This window comes from Musca autumnalis, unplaced genomic scaffold (assembly GCF_047663935.1).
Source record: "Musca autumnalis isolate F117 unplaced genomic scaffold, ASM4766393v1 scaffold_3, whole genome shotgun sequence".
NCBI classification, from domain to species: domain Eukaryota; kingdom Metazoa; phylum Arthropoda; class Insecta; order Diptera; family Muscidae; genus Musca; species Musca autumnalis.
The window spans coordinates 105,224,705-105,243,918 of record NW_027411866.1 but is presented as its reverse complement, the minus strand read 5'-3'; the positions used below and the strand labels follow the sequence as shown (position 1 = coordinate 105,243,918).

Below are 19,214 nucleotides of genomic sequence, written 5' to 3'. Positions count from 1 at the left end.
CTGCTTTCGGATCACTTTGATTTTTGTTGAAGCGATTTGCATTCGCTACCTCCATTACGACGGTAAAAGTTTTTTCAGGGCCAAGTCCATATTTCCTAGGAAAGCAGCCCGAAAGGTGTAAAAAATCCCTGTGTCACCATATGTGGCGGAGAGCACGATAACTCTCGAACTGTTCAACCTTTATCGTCATATTATATCCAAACTTAGTTTCATGGGGCAATACCGGTCCACAACTTCCGGTACTTCTCCCCAATATTTAAAAAATTTCACTAAAATTTTAGGACGATATGTATCACTTGAATAGGGCAACCAATTTGGTCCAAACTTTGGATCTCCTAATATTTTGTCAAAATTTAGTTTAGTCCTAACTCAAATTTTTGTCGGGAAAGACAAATGTCCCAAAAGGGCCACAAAATTCTGAAGAGACCTTAAATATATTCGATCTGTCCGTAGGTGAAAGTTTCGCTTCACATTGGCTGAGGGTATATATCTGTCGGCAAAGCCGACTGACACTTTTTTACTTGTTTTCTAGCTAAAACTAAGTTTGGAAAAATATTACTAAATCCAAAGCTTGGACCAAATCTGTTGCTCCATTCAAAAAAAAAAAAAAAAAAAATCGAACATACCGCTTTAACTACAATTCTTGTAATTTGAGGGAAATACCAGAAGGAGTAGACCGAAAATCACCATATTGGAACTTTATATAAGGCTCGCAGAAATATCGCGATAAACAAAGTTTGGAACAACGTAGTATCCGGTTCGACAGTTGTTGTGCGCACATGGTAGGTGCCATAGGTGTTCTTTACAGCTTTCGGGCCATTTTCTCTGGAAGTATGGACTTGCCCCTAAAAAATTTGTACTGTAGTAATAGGGGACCCGAGAACGCTTGTTGCAAAAAGCAAAGCGTTTATTTATTTCATATTTTTACTTATAACTAAATTATTAGCATAAAGGAAGTGAAACCATATTTACTAATTATCCAGAGAGGTATTAAACTGCACTTCTCTGAAAATTTTAGAAATACTCTGTGGAAGGATATCGAGAGAGTGCATCGATATTGTCCATATTCGAAGTTGATCGAAATTTGGACAAAATATCACGAAGGCCAAATTTAGGACATAACTGCTAAATATACATGTAAATATAAAAAATACTACTGGATAACGTCATGATATCTGAATGTTCCCTCTGCATAAATCAATTCTCTACTAATCTCATTTTTCTGCCATAAATTACTCAATAAAATTGGAGTGGAAAATTAAAGCCGCGATTTTGAACTTTTGTGAAGTAGGAAACAAAGGAAAGGTCCTCAATATTCCATGTAAACAAAAAAGTTAAATCTTAAGATATTTCTAAGGGTTTCCGATTGTATACTCCTTATTTTGGACTTACCGAAGTGATATCACTGAATTACATAACATTCACTGTAGTTGTGAGTTATTTGATAAATGATACACCCAAAATATATGCGATGATTAATATATCCATTGTTTTGAACATATATTAACTCTGATATATTGTCAAAAAGACAAGGGTCATTGGCCAAGAAGTCTTAGGTCATTTTATTTAAAATATAGTAATGAACATTATTTCATCAGTAATATAAGTCTAAAATAAGGTTTACGTCTTTGCTAAATAAGAAATTTTCGCTAACATGAACTTTCCAAATTTGGTCAGGTAGGGCTGCTTTGCTTACTTTATAGCTCATTTAGACTAGCCATAAATCCTCGACTGGATTTAATAAATCCAGTACAAATCTCATTGCATTTAGATATGCATTTTGGAGGATTTAAATGGCAGTCAGCTGATTTTTGTTCATATCACAATTACCAAGGTAGATGCATCAGCCCATCTGAACGAATGTGAAACGTCAAAAGAATTTTTTGTAAATTGAATTCGTCTCAAAAAACATACGTCAAATTACAAATGTATTGTTTAATACTGAAAATGTTAGCACATTATGCTACTAATGCTAACTAAAGAGCAAATAAAGAATTATTTTATCGCAGTTTGCCATCTAAAATAAATAAACGAATTATTTTATCGTTTAGACATCATAAATATTAGTCTTGGTTGATTAAAATCAACTTTGTACATCAAAACAAATTTAATTTTTCCGCCTTGTTTACAAATTTTTACATTTTAAATTATTTTTAGTGTAGCAATTCACCGATGCATCTACCTTGTTTCTTGTGCCAGCTTGCAACTTTTTGTATTTTCTAGCAACATGTTGCAAAAAACAGAGTTGTATACGAAGATTTATGCCAGATTTAAAACAAATCCACTCAATAGGAGGATTTATTATTGTATGGGAAATCTGGTAGATTTTGGCTGGATTAAGCAAATAAAACCTGATAATGCGCTAAATCCGGCTAATGGTGTCATATCTAAATGGCATATTAGAGAGCTGTTATTGTGAATGTGGTTTTTCAATTTGTTGAATTGAGGGCACTTCGTACTTCTGTCGCTTTTTGCAGATACATACATACATATAAAATTGACAAATAACTAGGCGTTTACACACAGACAGTACACACAAGACAATAGCAAAGTTACAAACCATTTTCGCTAATACATTCATACTTTTCTCTATACCCTGCCAGCATTTTTTTAAAATTTTAATCAATTTCGAGTCTTTTTTGATCCGACTGCACGATTAAAAAGCTGGAATATGAGCTCATTTTCTGATCATAAATGACTCCTTTGTCGGTAGGAAAACATAACCTCAGGCGACTCGTCTAAGCAAGTCACAAATGAGTCTTCCTCTGCATTAGTTTCGAGTCATTTTTGCCCATTTTCTGATAGTATATAAAGTCTTTTTCGAGTCGTATTTCAATAATTTATTGGTGATTTGTTGATTGCTTTGGGACTCTTTTTCGAGTCTTTTTTGGTTCATGTTTATAATCGTTTATGAGTCTTTAGGGAGTCATTTATTAGACGAAATAAATTAAAAGAAATTTCTCTTTATTCTTTTTTGTTTCTTTCCTTTGTTTTGTTGTCTTTTCTGCTTTGTTATGTCTTTTAATTATTCTTTATGTTGCGCGGTGAGTATACTGCCCCTTCATTTCACTTGGCAAAACCTGAACATGTGTTGTGTTTCTCTATGCACTTAATATTATACGTTACATTTATATCAAAGTTTTTTAGAAAGTGTATATGAGAATTATTTACAACCAAACAAAAATAAAACAAAAAATCCGTTTTTAATCACCTAACTGTTCAAAATATGATCAGAATATACATAATTATAATCACTTTTCAAACACCTGCATGACCCTTATTTGATTAAGCATTTTTCAATCTTCCAGATGATCAAAATGTGACAATAAATAACAAAAAAATTGTCACATTTTAAACACCTCAATGATTTATTTGTGATTGCTACACATTTGTTGTTGTATTTTAAATTGAACTCTTTTTAATCATTACATGGAGTCACTTTCGAGTCCCTTTCTGATCACACAAGCGACTTAATCAAAAGGACTCTAAAAAGACTCCTCAATGTGATTTTTGACAAAACAGTCTTCTAAATGCTATCTGGGTAGATATTTAAAAATTTATAAATGTATTTGTGAAAAAGGTTTGTATTTTTGCTATTGTCTTGCCAATACTGGCACTTGTAAACGCAGGGTAAGAACAAACCACAAAGCTTATTGTTTTCGATAATTTTTTTTATTAATTTTTTTAAAATTTACAACTACTTAGAATGAGATCTGTGGTGCGAATATAAACTATTATAAAATACACATGTTTTAAAACTAATTTGGAACCCCTCCAATTGGGCGATTTGATTTCTATATCTTTGGTATTAAGGTTACAAACAATATTAAAGTGCTGATTGGAATAATAACCAATTTGTGAAGCTTTGGAAATTTACAGCTTTGGGATGTATTCTTAAGATTCTAAGCACATGGACTAATTCGACTTAAACACATAAATTGAATAACATATTTCAAGAAAATGGAATATTAAGTTTTTTGTTGTTTTGACTAGGAAATTGGGTGATGGTAATGGCGTAACGATAAACATATCCAGATTTACATTTCGAAACCATTCTTCATTTGATGAATTACTAAATTTTACAAGTAAAATATTAGTATTTCCTTAGGGCTGCCCCACTAACTTGTCGGTCGGTGTTGGGAACCCCTAATTACTAATTAAGTTGGAGGAGGATAATAAACGACGCGACGATGTTGGTATAACAACGGTAATAAGAGGTTGTTGATATGACAATGACTGCTGAAGTTGAAGCTGTTGGTGTTGTTCACGAATATGTTTGGGTCAAGCAACAATATCTGTAGCCGGATTATAGGTGAAATAATTTAAATTGAATTCATCATTAAAAAGAATCACATCGGTTTCGTCACCATTCAGTGAACTGTTGGCATCCACATGGCTATGGTGATGGTGATTTGACTGATGTGGATGATGATTGTGTTGGTGGTGATGTTGATGATGATTCGTATTGCTTTGACTGTGTACCAATGGATTTGGATGTGATGACATTTGTATACCCAATTCCATGGGATCGATTTCGGTAACATAATAGGGAGTTGTTGTTGTACAGTGACTTGGGTGACTGCTTCCAGTTGATGGGATTGTTGTGTGCACCTGATGTAAACCACTTTCATTGACAGCAACATCTTTGTGTATTGGATTGAGGTAATCTTCTGGGTCAAAGAAAGAAGAGAAGAATATAAATAGCATTGAGTTAGTATAAGGTAATAAGTAAGGAATAATAAATTTGAGTATGTCCTCAGAATTTTAAGATGTGAGCACAAAAAGATATTTGCAGGCGTTCCAAAAAATTTTTCTTAGAAATCCATAAGAAATCAATAACATGGCATCCGGTTCTGAGTACCGGATTAACCACGGGGAATCTTCAATCTCCACCTCAACAATTATGTGTTTGTCTTCAAGTATTTTTTTTTTCACAATGGGAGCGGCAATATAGCCCGGAAAGCGGGCTCCGTGATCTTTTGGTCCGTGCTGGTATATAGAAGAACCCCGGAACATGGTCCATATCTACATTAAGCAATTTCCCTTGCGACAATTGCCAGTTTGTCGATGAGAGGGGGTGTTGAGAGGCAAAGGGTTACCATATGCCTCACTTCTCTCTCCTACAAACTGATAATACATACCTTGTCGAATTCCCGAAATTAGACCAAATTTCTCAGCAGAGGTGGCGGGGCTAGTAAATGAACGCGATGAGCTTCGTCGTACAAACCCTGACGATCCAAGAGTTAGGGAACTTACTTTTGAAGTCAATGTAAGCAAAAAAGTCTAGGCCTCCTGAAGCAATGCAAAATTGGTACCTGATTAAGTAAATTTTGGGCAACGGTTAAATCGCTCTCGATTTCGGGAAAAAAGTATAATAGAGCGGTTGTTACTTTTAACGATGTAACAGTCACATATCCGAAGAGCTGCACGTCTTATTTCAACCGACAATTTATAAAGCACCCCGAGGGCAGTAGGGGAAGAGTAGTTTGCGATGCCGTATAAGATCCTTCTCAGCCGAGCAGGTACACTACAATTTACGATGAGCGATGTTTCAGATGTCAGGCGAAACGCGAAATCATCCAATGCGTTTGGCCCACACGGAATCTCCATGGTTATGCCTAAGCAAATGGATGAACCTGGAGTTGAGTACTTGACATGTGTTTTCAATTTTTGTTTGCCACCTATATTGTACCAGAAGCCTGGAAAGTTGACAGAATGGTACCGCTACTGAAGTCAGACAAGGATGCCAGCAGAGGCGAATCGTTCAGACCAGTTTCCCTGCTGTCGCCAGTAGCGAAGATACTAGAGGCACTACTCCTCCCCATGATGAATAGCTGTTTGATAGTTACCCAACATCAATATGGATTTTGGAAAATGCACAGCTCCATAACAGCATTACACGCCATATCAGACGAGGAGTGAACCATTTATGGTGCCCCTTGACCTATAGAAGGCCTTTTTTAACGTCAACCGTGCCAAGCTGTTCGAGGACATAGAGAAGACTTCCCACCGCCGAGATTGAAACGATGGATAATCAATTACATGTGTTGCGGCCAGTCGTTTCTGGAATTCACAACTAAGAAGTCCGTAAGACCCGTAGAGTAGAAAAGGGTGTTCCCCATGTTATTTCTGGAATTTATTTAACCTCTATCTTTTTGAAATTCCACAACCTCCAGACGGCATAGAGATGTTAATGTATGCGGTGTATGCGATTAAACGATCTTGGCGTCGGGTCCTATCGTCGATGACATACATATGTGATAGGTTAAATATTTACATAGCTGATTTAGTGAAGTTCTTCCATCTGAGGAATTTGAAAATATCCGTCGCTAAATCCACTGCAATACTGTTCACCACCTGTACGGCTGAAAATAAGCTACCCTTGAATTTAATGGTCGATAGTATCCTGATTCCGACCTAAATATTGGTTGTAACGTTTGATAGCATGTTTAAGTCGTCCGAGCAAGTCACTGCTATTCGCGACAAGATCAGAAGCAGGAACAAGGTCCTCAAGTGACTGGCCGGAATCACTTGGGGTACTGCCCAAGAAACCTTGGGGACCTCTTACGAAGTAATAGGCCGGTCTATGGTAAGCTGTGCGGCGCCAGTGTGGTATGCAAATGTTAGCACTACACAGTGAACGAATATTCAAACCTGCGAGAATGCCAACCTGGGGACTGGGGACAGGGCGTCTGCTCGTTTATAGAATTCAGAAATAAGAAGTCCAAAACCCGTAGAGGGAAACAGAAAGTTCCCTAAGGCGGAATGATATTACGGGAACTGTTAACATCTATCTTCTGAAATTCCACATCCTCCAGAAAGCATAGAGATGGTAATGTATGTGGATGATTGAACGATCTTGGCGTCGGGTCCTATATATATTTATTCCTTAAAACTCCTGTAAGGAGCATAGGGCCACACGTTAAATATGTAGCTGACTTAGTGCAGTTCTTCCATCTGAGGAATATGAAAATATCCACAGCTAAACCCACTGTCACACTGTTTTAGCTGTTTTAGCATCTTTAAGTCGCCTTCTTAAACCATTGCTATTTGCGACAAGATCAGAAGTAGGAACTAGGTCCTCAAGCCGTTGGTCGACAGCACTTGGGGTACTGACAAAGAAACCTTGTTGATCTCTTTCAAATCAGTAGACCGGTTTGTAGCTATGCGGCGTCAGTCTGGTATTCAAATGTTAGCGCTATGCAGTGGAAGAATAATCAAACCTGCCCGAATGCCGCCCTGAGGACTGCAGCAGGGTGCATCCTTATTACACCAATGAACCATATTCATGAGGAGACGAAGATTTTACCGGTGCATCAGCACAACAAGATGCTGTCGGTACCTGTTTGGGTGTTATCGTCATGAGCATTCATATTGGGTCCTAATTGATGGTACAATACCCAATACGTGCCCTGCATGTGAATTGAGACCGCGCGTCAAGCTGCATTTGCTGCATATTTGCTACAAAAATAACCTAACCGCTTTTAAATAATGAGGAGTGGGAAAGAAACATTGGGTCAGTACTTTTTGACTCTAAATCATCTATTGGTAAAAAGAACCACGCCTCTGCGACACCAGTTGATCCGCGAATAAATAAAACACGATGAAAAAATATTCAAATTTCTCAGAATGCCGCCCTGAAGATTGCAATAGGGTGCCTTTTCAGTGGACCATTTACATGAGTAGACAAAGCTTCTTCCAGTACAGCAACACTATGGCATGCTTTCGTTGCAGTACTTGCTCGAGTGTTACCGTGAGACCCATCATAATCACCAGATGTGGGGAGGAGGGATCTTCATGATTTAAAGAGAGAGGTCCAATGTTACAAGAGAGAACCTCTAGATCAACAAGCCTATCAAGCCTGTTTAAATAGCATTTACACGGATGCTGTTGGCGGCTTTAAGTTCGGCTCGCCCGAACTTGTTTTACCCTCCACCACGAGTTGTATTGAAGTAAAACTGAACAATAGTTTCCTTTTGTTTATGAAGAAAACTAAATACCAAAATCAAGCAATTTCGTTGTGGCTATCTTTCAAAATATCGAAAGTAGGGAGGTACCGTTCTATGGGGGCTATATAATGGCGTGGACCCTTATGGTCAAATTTAGGGGGGGGGGGGAGTTTTAAACTACCAACGAAGACTAAATACCAAATTTCAGCCATTTCGGTGGAATATTGAAGCCACAACCTTCAAAATACCGCAAATCGGGAGGTACCGTTCCATGGGGGCTATATGAAGGCGTAAGCCTAACCGAAAAAAATCTGTGGAAAAGGTTTTTACCCCAAACGAAGAATAACAACCAAATTTCAGCCAATCCGGTGTGATAAAGAAGCTAAAACTTTCAAAATATCGAAAATTAGGCAGTACAGTTCTATTGGGGGCTATATGAAGGCGTGGACCTATACAATTTTCAGCCATTTCGAAGGAATATTGAGGCCATCAAAACGTGGGCCTATATGTGCGATTTGCGATACCAAACATCCAAGGAGTAATATAAACTTCTATACCAAATTACAAAGCTCTGTCTTAAAAATTGCGAGTTGTATCTTGACTTCAACAGACGCACGGACATGATTATATCGACTTAGAATTTTACCATGATCAAGAATGTATTTACTTTGTAGGGTCTCCGATGAATATTTTGATGTGTTACAAACGGAATGACAAATTAATTATACCCTCCATATTATGGTGGAGGGTATAGAAACGAATTGTGGAATTGTCCTCAACGATTCCCTAAATTAAACAATTAGAAAATAGAAAAAAAAATCAAAAATGTTCACTTATTTGTGTTTTTTCAAAAACTGAAAGAGAATTGTACAGGGAGCTATATTAAGCAGAAAAGGAACATACAGACCATAGATGAGCAAAATGAGCACATAGATCAGGCGATTAGGCGTTGCTCTCACAATTCAACCCATTGAAAAAGCATGCACTCACACAATGACACCCCATAAAGTATGCAATAGAAAAGTATGGTGCCTGACGCTGCTCTAAAGCTTTTCAAAATCCCAAGACCTACCATTATCCAGTAGCACATCCTGATATGTACTAATTATCGGCTGATGATGATTTACAGATTGTACTTCGACCTCTCGATGAATTCCATTTAAAATTTGGCCAGCAGTTTTGCGCAATTCTTCTTCGCACAACAGTTCATTGTACGGCAGATCATGTAGAGATTGTGAGTGATGATGATGGTGTTGTTGTTGCTGCTGCTGAACATTATCAATGTTGGGATGCAATGACGTTCGATGATGAGGATGATGTGAAATATCTTTGGCTGTCGTTGGGTGGTGTCCCTGTTGTAACATTTCCTGTTGAATAGCAGCTGCCGCCACAGCAGCTTCATCATATAAACTTGGATCTTGGGATGATGAACCATTATGTTGGGAATTATTGGAGTGGGATTGCGGCCTGATGTTGTTGGAAGATTGCTGTTGTTTTTGTTGTTGAGCAAGTCGTTCACGATTCATTGATTCCATTTTGAAAAATAAATCCAGTCGCTGCTTTTTCTGTAAAAAATTGGTTATTATCAATGAAAGTTTTATTTGATTGGGAAAAGTTTTCTACTTACATGCTCCCAGGCTAATACATTTTCTGCCGAGTCACCACTTGATATTGTCCACAAGTGACCAGCACCTTGTGGAGCTTTGTGACCTTTACGAAAATGCGGGTTTATTGAAAGATTGTGCCGAACAGAGTTCTTCCATCGATCATCATTGGATTTGTAGTAGGGAAAACGGTCACTGTAATGGAAGATAAAGGGGAAAGAGAATATATAATTAGAAGATATGCAATGGAATTGATAACTGAAATGACACGTTTTATTAAAACGTGTTTGATGTAAATGCGGCTTAAGTCGAATACTGTCAGGTTTCTTATTGGAAATTCAAACCACTTGTAATCACTGTGGTTCACAATAACATGTTTTACCTGTATATACCTACGATTCAAGTACATAAATAACCACCCCAGCCAATTAAGGAGACCACATTTCCACCCCCAAAATTTTGCTAAACAAACCAAACTTTGCTTTCCACCCAATTGCACTGGGGATATTTTATTCTAGTTTTTAAGGGTGTGAGAAAAATATGGAGGGCAGTCAGTATGTCATTGGTTTGTAAAAGAAACTTCTATGTGGAAAAATAATAAAATGGAGACCAACCTCTAACTAGAAGAAAATCGTCTATTTTGGGCTATAAAATCACAGAAACACGCGACCATTTACCAAAAGAATGAAAAAAAAAAACATGCATTTATTTCTCTCCATTGGCTAAACGATTCACCATGGAGGACGAGGTGGAATCGGTATGAGGAGCAAAGTGTTTTTTTTGGAAATATCAATTTAAATTTAAGACCCCATTCTGCCGCAGTTCTCTATGACAGAGTATTTGTACGTTTTCAGGACATTTAAAATGAAATATTTAAATGTCCTTTCCGGTGATTTTAGTTGTTGCTTCTTATGTGCAAAACGATGGAAGATAGTTCATGTTAAGCGTGCTCCCCATTTCAACTTCAGCTGTATATTTAATTGACTCGCTGTAGTTGCGTGCCTCCTTAAATATAACATTTCGTTTATGGTATAATAAAATTATATACTTATTATAGATATGTTTATGCATACATATTTACTACTTATATGTACCTACATACTATGTGGTAGTTACACATACATAGATATTTTGTTTTGGTAATTGAAGAGGTGATTAATATTTGTTGCATTCATCAGATATAAACCGAACTTTTTTGTCATTGGATTGAGTTTGCCGTTTTCCTATGAATGGTATAAGATCCCTTTGAGGACTGCGACTTTAAGATTTTTCGATAATATCTTCAAACAAGTAAGAACGGCGTTAAGACTAAATACCAAATTCAAGCAATTTCGGTAAAACAATGTGGCTAACTTTTAAAATACCGAATTTCGGGAGGTACCGTTCAATGGGGGTTATTTGAAGGCGTGGACCTATACCGAAAAATGTCATATGGGAAGTTTTATACCCCAAATTAATACTAAATACCAAATTTCAGCCATTTCGGTGGAATATTGAAGGCGCGGACCTATACCGATATATTTAGAGGAGAAAGTTGAATACTCCCAACGAAGACTAAGTACCAAATTTCGATGGATTATTATGGCCATAACCTTAGGGGCTTATAGGGGCTATATTACCGACACATTTCTGGGAGAAAGCTTTATATAACCAACGAAGACTAAATAAAAAATTTTAGCCATCGGTGGAATATTGTGGCCACAACCTTCAAAATACCGAAAATCGGGAGGTATCGTTCTATGGGGGTTATATGAAGGCGTGGACCTATACCGAAAATTTTTATATAGGAAGTTTTATACCCCAAACGAAGACTAAATACCAAATTTCAGGCATTTCGGAAGAAAATTGAGGCCACAACGTTCCAAATAACGTACTATTTTTTTTTCTCTAAAAGAATGTTAGCGAGCTTAAGAAAACTGTAGCAGTTTGTGTACCTCTGTAGGCTTTTCTTAAAGAATTTATTGCATATGGTTGCAATTCTTTGAACTCGTCCGAAATGTCGCTAATAGCTTATAGAATATCCTCTTTAGTAGACACACCATCTATATCATTAATTTCTACTTGTACTTCCTGGGTTAAGGCTGTCTTCCTATTTGTTTTCACATTTTTTCCTAGAACAGCCAGCTCTGCTGCACTTTTCACTTGCTTCAGAATGTCGGAATATGAGGAATCTCCACATGATTTAATTATTAAAGCATTTGGTTTATTGGTTCTCCTTTTCCTTCTAGACCTTGGCCATGCTACTGTTTAGGTCTGCTTATTGACTACATGACCCATTTGACGTATCTCATCCTTTTTACTCAGATCGTCAAATACTTTTAAATATATCGCATGTATTTCTCTCATCATGGATTGGATATCTTTGTGGACGTTGTTTTTCGATTTAACGAATTCATCCAACTGTGATATATTCCTTCCGAGTCTCCTTAGATTTTCACTTCCATGGTTATTATTGGACGCTTTCTCACCGGGATTGTTAGTAGATACCATCTTTACAATCACCGAACTTCTTCCGTATGGCGAATCTAGACTTCCCATGTTTCCGGCTCGTAGACCCGAGTATTTTCCTAGTGCGGTTTTTTCAACTCCTATATTTGTTCTCTTGTTTTCTGGATTTTCATCATTCATTTTTAGGTTTTGTGGTCCCAACTCAAAAGCCGCTATCTCCTCTCGTAAAATGTGCAGTCACGTAAAGATCCCATGGGACCCTATTTCTAGGTCCATGCGAGGGTTGACGGGATACCCTTAAGCCAGATCCGTATTAATCGGGAATGTACCTACACTGCCAACTTAATGGGACTAGCATTGAACGTACTTTGAGACTTGCCAGGATTTAACGGGACGGAGGCAGCTGTGGCATTAGCCTGAAAGCCATTTCTGTACGGTTCCACCCCGACATACTTAGGTTCCAGAATACCACAGCCGTCAGCCCCGGGGTTCATAAATTCCAAATCGTAATCCAGTAATGCCATAATCAAGACCGTGCTGGCTTGATCATGATGCCTTTTGGCAGGATTCCATTTTCTTCCTTGTATAGGTGTTTGACTGGGGAAAACCACGGACTAGTCACCTCCTTTCCAACCTCCCTTGAGGTGTGCCCGTATGGTGGAATACATAGTTGTCGGCGGTATTCACTTGTCCCGCCATAGAGTTTCACAGAGCACTTGCACCATTTTAGTACGCTCTGCAGACCTGCCAAAACTAAAGTCCGTTTGTTGACTTTATCCGATTCGATTAATGAAAGAGATCAATATTTCGAGGTATTACATTAATTCTAATCAGTGGACCTAGAGATCTTCTTGATAGAAATCCAAGAAGGCCTAGAGGTCTTTTTCATAGAAGACGAATTCATTTTCTTCATAAAAAACCTAGAGATTCATAGAGTTCTTAATAATAGAATGCATAGAGGTCTTCTCTCATATAAGACTTAGAGATCGATGATCTTCTCAATGGAAGGCCTAGGGATCTTCTTTATGGAAAGTCTAGAGGTCTTCTAGAAGACCTTGAGAACATCTTCATGGACGCCGTAGAGATCTTCTTCATGGAAGACGTTGAGATCTTATTCATGTAAGATTTAGTGATCTTCTCAATAGAAGTCCGAGGAAGCTCCTCTTCTCCATAGAAGACTTAGAGGCCTTCTTCACAGATAGCCTAAATCTTCACAGAATACCAAGAGTTCTTCTCCACTGAAGACCTAAAGGTCTTCTTCAGTGAAGACTTAGAGATCTTCTTTATAGAAGACTAAGAGGTCTCAACTAGAACAGACCGTGTTATAGGTCGGTAATGGTATTCTTGGACCCATCAAATAGTTTTCGATACGTCAAGGTCTCATTCAAAGTGTATATACCGAGGAGTTGCTTAATGTGTACATATATACCGTCGATGAATAGTTTTGCCCTGCGTTATATACTCGACATTGGTTCGTTTTTGGAGGGCAATAACCGTCTGGTGCTAGGGGACTTCAATACTCAACGTGAACTTTGACTTCCGTTAATGATCAGATAGGTACAGCGCTGGTCGGGCAAACTTATTGCTCAACATTTTGCACGGTGAATGAAGACACTCCTACGAGGAAAAGACTGCTACAGCTCACCAAAATGGTGATGTCTGAAAAATAACGTGTCCTGACAACACGTTATTTACCTTGACAAGGGTTCAGAGAGCTGCCCATTCCCTGAGATTCTCGGGTAGCTTAGAGAATTTTCCGAGACATTATCGCAGCTGCAGCGGTACGGACCAGCAAATGAGCGTGATGTGCTTCGTTGTACGATCCCTGATGTCCCAAAAGTTAAGGAACTTACTTTTAAGGTCAACAGGCTAGTGGACGAGCATAAGCGGAAAAAGTGGCTAGACTTCCTGAAGTAATGGAACGACACTGGTGCAGGATTAAGAAAATTATTGGCAAATATTAACGATGTCATCCGAAACAGGAAATCGTCCAAAACGTTGGACCCACACCGAATCTCAATGGGAATGCTTAAGGAGTTGAGTATTTGACAATTTATCGTTAGCCGCCCCTATTGTTCCAGAAGGCTGAAAAGTTGGCAGAGTGGTCCCGCTTCTAAAGTCGGACAAGGATGCCGGCAGAGGCGAATCGTACAAGCCGACATCCCTATTCCACATGCTGAGAAGCGGTTTCCCAGTGGCGGAATTCAGATATAAGAAGTTTAAGGACCGTGCAGTGCAACGCAAGGCGGAGTGAGATTACTGGGACTGTTAAAGCTCTATATTTCTGAAATTTAACACTCAATAGATGGTTTAGAGGTCGTAATGCATATGGATCATTATACGATCTTGGCGTCGAGGCCTATCGTTGATGACATATGTGATAGGTTAGGCTGAATTTGCGCAGTTCTTCCATCTGAGAAACATAAAAACATCAGCTCTTAAATCCACTGCCATACTATTCACCAATTGTACGGCTGAAATGAGGTTTTCCATGTACATATTGGTCGGTTGGATTCTAACCACCAACTGCCCCATGTGGGTGTAATGTTCGATATCATTTTTAAGCCGTCCGCGCAAGCCAAGGCTAGATGCGACAAGTTTAGAATTAGGAACAAGATCCTCAAGTTGATATACAAATAACACTAGTGGACCACCTTCATGAGGTGATGTAGATTTTACCGCTCTATAGGCACAACAAAATGTTGCCGATACCTGCATGGGTGTTATCGCCGTGAGAATTCCGTGAGAATTAGTGTACAGGCATGATGTTGAAAAAGAGGCCAAAAGGTACAAATAATCTCTAGATTAACGAGCCTACCAGGTATGCTTGGACAACATTCACATTTATGCAATTGCGCACGTAGTACAAAGTTACAGTGTGAATGCCGTACCGGAGACGACCCCCATCCATCGTGACAGAAGAACACCAACTACCAAAGAAAACAGCAGTGGTTTTAGCCCAATTGGGCCCGAATTGATAGCAACACATACATATATCCAACACATGCTCTGCATGTGTATTGGGACCGCACGACACGCTGAATTTTTTTAACTGTCCAGTTAAACCTACTCATCTGTTTGCTGATTCTTTATGGACGCATCCAGTCCAGGTTGCACAATTTTTGAATAAGGACTCAGAGGACCAAGAACAAGAAAACTGAAAATATATACGAAAGAACATATTTACGTTGCTACAACAACAATATGTAGGAACTGCTACAACCACAGCAACCACCATGACCTGCAGACCAACACATACCGAATGTAGCCATTGTCCTAACTTTTCATTGGCCATTGCGGTTTAATACCAGTCGTAAATTACTAGCCATTACACAACTATACTCATTCTTACATCAGTACATACATATGTATGCACTACACCCAAGGTATTCCTTTGTGATATTGGTGTGTATAGCAGCAATAGGAAGAAGGCCCATTAAAACTTTTTGACCAGTGGCAATTAAAACTTTTTTGCCTTTTTGAACAATTGCCATACATTTACAACACACAGATATACATACATTCATAGTGTATATAATGGCTGCGTCGCAATACAAAGTTCTACGTATAATTTATATGCATATCCACACATACATAGGGTATGTACATACAGATGTTTATTTGCTATCCATTTGCCCCTCACACTCCAACCAACTACTTTGAAAACTTTTTGTATATAAATGTGAAAAAATGGAACTTCCGAACGGAAGGGACATCGCGTGTATTGCGCACGCTCTCCACCACACCTGTGAAGTCATCAGCAGCAGTAGCCAGAATGAATGAATAATGATGGTCGTTGGGAAAGTTTTTAAGGCTCACACAAATTCAAACTGTATATGATAATTATTTATCATTATTTATTATGTATAAAACATGGTAAATTCCATATTTCAAAAAGAAAGAAAAAGTTTGGGATTTGAGATAATTTCCTTTAAGACGACCAACGGATTTCGATATTACCTATGTTGGAATTTAGCACAGTTTATTTTTTGTATTAGATTGTGATACTAACTACCCCAAATCCATTCCACAAATAAGCGTTTAAAATTCCAATTTAATAATGAAAAATTATAGTGTTCCAACGTCACTATGATTTTCCATTTCCAGGGCAGGTGCACTCATTACTTTAATCGAAACTGTCCAAATATTTCAAATAGAAAATCAATATGACAGAAGTATGAACCATATCCATCCACGACCACCCCCAGTTCAGCCAATAACCTCCATATAAATGAACCAAAACGAAATATGACATGCTGCTGCCTATCGTTTTGGTAGACAGACTTGTGTCTGTCGGCCTAAAATCGTCCATTTCCATTTCAGCTGCAGGTTGTCATTCGAATCGATTTGTTGTTTATTACCACCATTTGGTTAAGCATAGCGAAAAAAATAAAAGCTACGGCATTTGATATCAATAAATTTACATACATTCAGGTTGTGTGTTGGGGTGGGTCGAATGGGTGATAGTAATTTTGTGGGGGGTCAGAGAAATGAAGCATGTACATATTTAAATTTAAAGAAAATTGTCGAATAGCCAACAGAGTTATTGTGGCGAATTTTTAAAAATATTTGTAGAAAATTTTAGTTGTATATAGACACTTTTTTTCTAAATTTATAATCGTGAATTTTTTATGAATATTTTATGAAGTATTAACGCACAAAAGATCGGCAAACAAAAAATTGAAAACTTTTAATGAAACGTTTAAGGTTCAACAGACCACAAATAATAAAATATATTCTTCATGTACGTTTTTTAACTATGTTTAAAGGATCGTGGATGTGTTTAAATTACTTATAAAAGATAGTGGACTAGTGGATCGTGAATTTTCTTAAATTATTTTTAAAGGGTTTTGGATTTTTTTAAAAAACCTTTTTACAGAGTCGTGGCCATTTTAAAATTATGTTTAAAGGGTCGCAGAATTTATTTTTTTTAAAAAAAAAACTTGGTTTAAAGGATGCTGTATTTTTAAAAAAAAAATATATTTAAATCGGGGATTTTCAAAAAAATTATTTTTAAAGAATCGTAGACTTTTCTGAAATGTATTTTACATCTTTTAAAATGTACTTCAAATTTTTTAAAATATTGTTTTTAAAGGATCCTGATTTTTTTTTTAAATAATTTTTAAATCATGTTTAAGGGATCGTGGTTTTTAGTTTTTAAGGGATGTTTGTTTAGAAATTATTGTTAAATTAACGAGGATTTTTGAAAAATAAATTTCATGGGTTTTTTTAAACAAATATTTTTAAAGATCGTGAATCGTTTTAAAATTAGGTTTAAAGGGCCGGGAATTTCTTTTATTATTTTTAAAGGATCGTGGATCTGTTTTTAAAAATGCGTGTTTGAAGGATCCTAGATTTTTTAAAAAATCATCGGGGGTTTTTAAAAAATATTTTTAAAGGATTGGGGATTTTTAAAAAATTGGTTTTAAAGGATCGTGGACTTTTTTAAAAAAATAATTTAATTTTTTTTCAAAATAGTTTGGCTTAATACCATTGTTTTTGTTTTATTATTTTAAAACAACTAATTTATTAGTGGAAAAAGTTTGGCATTATTCGCCAAATTTAAAAAAAAATATTTTTGAAGGATCCTGTTTTGAAATCATTTTTAAAGGATCGTGGTTTTTAAATTTTTTAGGGGTGTGTTTTTTTTTAGAAATTATTGTTAAATGAACGTGGACTTAAAAAAATCTTTTTAAAAGATCGTGGATATTTTTTAAATTATTTTTAAGAATAGAGGATTTTTTAAATTATTTTTAAGGATGTGAGATTTTTAAAATTATTTTTAAAGATCGTGGTTTTTTTTAAATTATTTTTAAGAATAGTTTTGTTTTAGATTATATTTAAGGATGGGGAATTTTTTAAGTTAAGGATCGTGGATTTTTAAAATTATTTTTAAATAATTTTTAAATTTTTTTAAAGCTCGTGTATCTTTTTAAACTTTGTTTAAAGGGTCGGGGATTTTTTGAATTCTTGGATTAAATTCTTGGATTAATGATTTTTAAAAAATAATTCTTAAAGGATCGGGGGTTTTTAAAAAATTATTCTTGAAGATCATGGATTTTTTTTTAAATTTTTTTCAATTTTTAAAAAAAATTATTTTTAGAGGGTCCTGTTTTTTAATCATTTTTTAAGGATCGTGGTTTTTTAGAAATTATTGTTAAATTAACGTGGATTTTTTAAAAATTATTTTTAAAGGATCGTGGATAATTTTTAAATAATTTTTCAAAATAAAGGATTTTTAAACTGTTTTTAAGGATGAGGGATTTTTTAATTATTTTTAAAGATCGTGGATTTTTTAAAATAATTTTTAGAATAGTGGATTTTTTAAATTATTTTTAAGGATGAGGGATTCTACAAATAGTTTTTAAGGATCGTGGATGTTTTAAATTATTTTTGAATGTCAATATACTACAAATGAATACAGCAGCGTCTGACGTCAGATACTTGGACATGTATGGCCATAAAGGCCATTTGGATCGAAAGCAGTAAGACCAGTTACTAAAGAACTCTTTAAGTGAAGTTTTCTGAAATCGGAGTTCTCGAAGAAAATTTTTATTGAAATGACCTGTAAACTAATACTGGACCTTATCAGCTAAACTTAACCTTTGGGAGTTTTTAAGTCCTCCTCATGCTTCGGCTCCATTGAGTTGTTGTTGTAGCAACGCAAATTTGTTCATTCGTATATGTTATTCAGTTATCTGGTTCTGGTTCCTCTATGTCCAGACTCAAAAATTCTGCAACCTGGACTAATTGCGTGCATAAAGAAGCAGGAGAAAGACAAGTGGGGTTAGCTAGATCGTGGCAGGAATGCTCGTGGCGCTAACACTCAAACAAGTAGTGCATAGACAACATCTTGTTGTGTTGATGTACCTGTAAAATATTCGTCGTTTCATGAAAATGGTCCACTGGAGACATTCTGGCAAGTTTGAATATTCTGCCACAGTGTGTGCAAACATTTGAATACCACACTGGCGCCACATAGCCTACCACAGACCGGCCTATTGCTTTTTCTTTGTCGTCAAGTGACGCCTGCAAGCGACTTGAGGGCCTATTTCTGATCTTGTCGTAAATAGCTGTGACTTGCTCTGATGACTTAAACATGTTATCGAACGTCAATAACTTGTAACATTTAGTGGTCAGAACCAGGACACCATCGACCAATATATTCAGTGGGAGCCTCATTCCAAGCATCCAAGTAGTGAAAAGGATATTT

The 19,214-nt window shown here is 36.7% G+C and overlaps 1 protein-coding gene across 2 annotated transcripts in view; it reads right to left on the bottom strand.

The window, feature by feature from the left end:
- Positions 1-3,650: 3,650 nt before the first annotated feature.
- Positions 3,651-19,214, bottom strand: part of fd3F (forkhead domain 3F) — a 42,450-nt gene continuing 26,886 nt past the window's right edge. Inside the window, exons 3-5 of one of the 2 annotated variants that reach the window (XM_073973382.1) lie at positions 9,577-9,748; positions 9,022-9,514; positions 3,651-4,670 (exon numbers count right to left, since the gene is read on the bottom strand). In XM_073973382.1, the coding sequence (XP_073829483.1) occupies positions 4,282-4,670; positions 9,022-9,514; positions 9,577-9,748 (1,054 nt within the window). In that variant the 3' untranslated portion in view covers positions 3,651-4,281. The remainder of the gene's footprint in view (positions 4,671-9,021; positions 9,515-9,576; positions 9,749-19,214) is intronic. The other variant, XM_073973383.1, reaches the window with a different exon arrangement.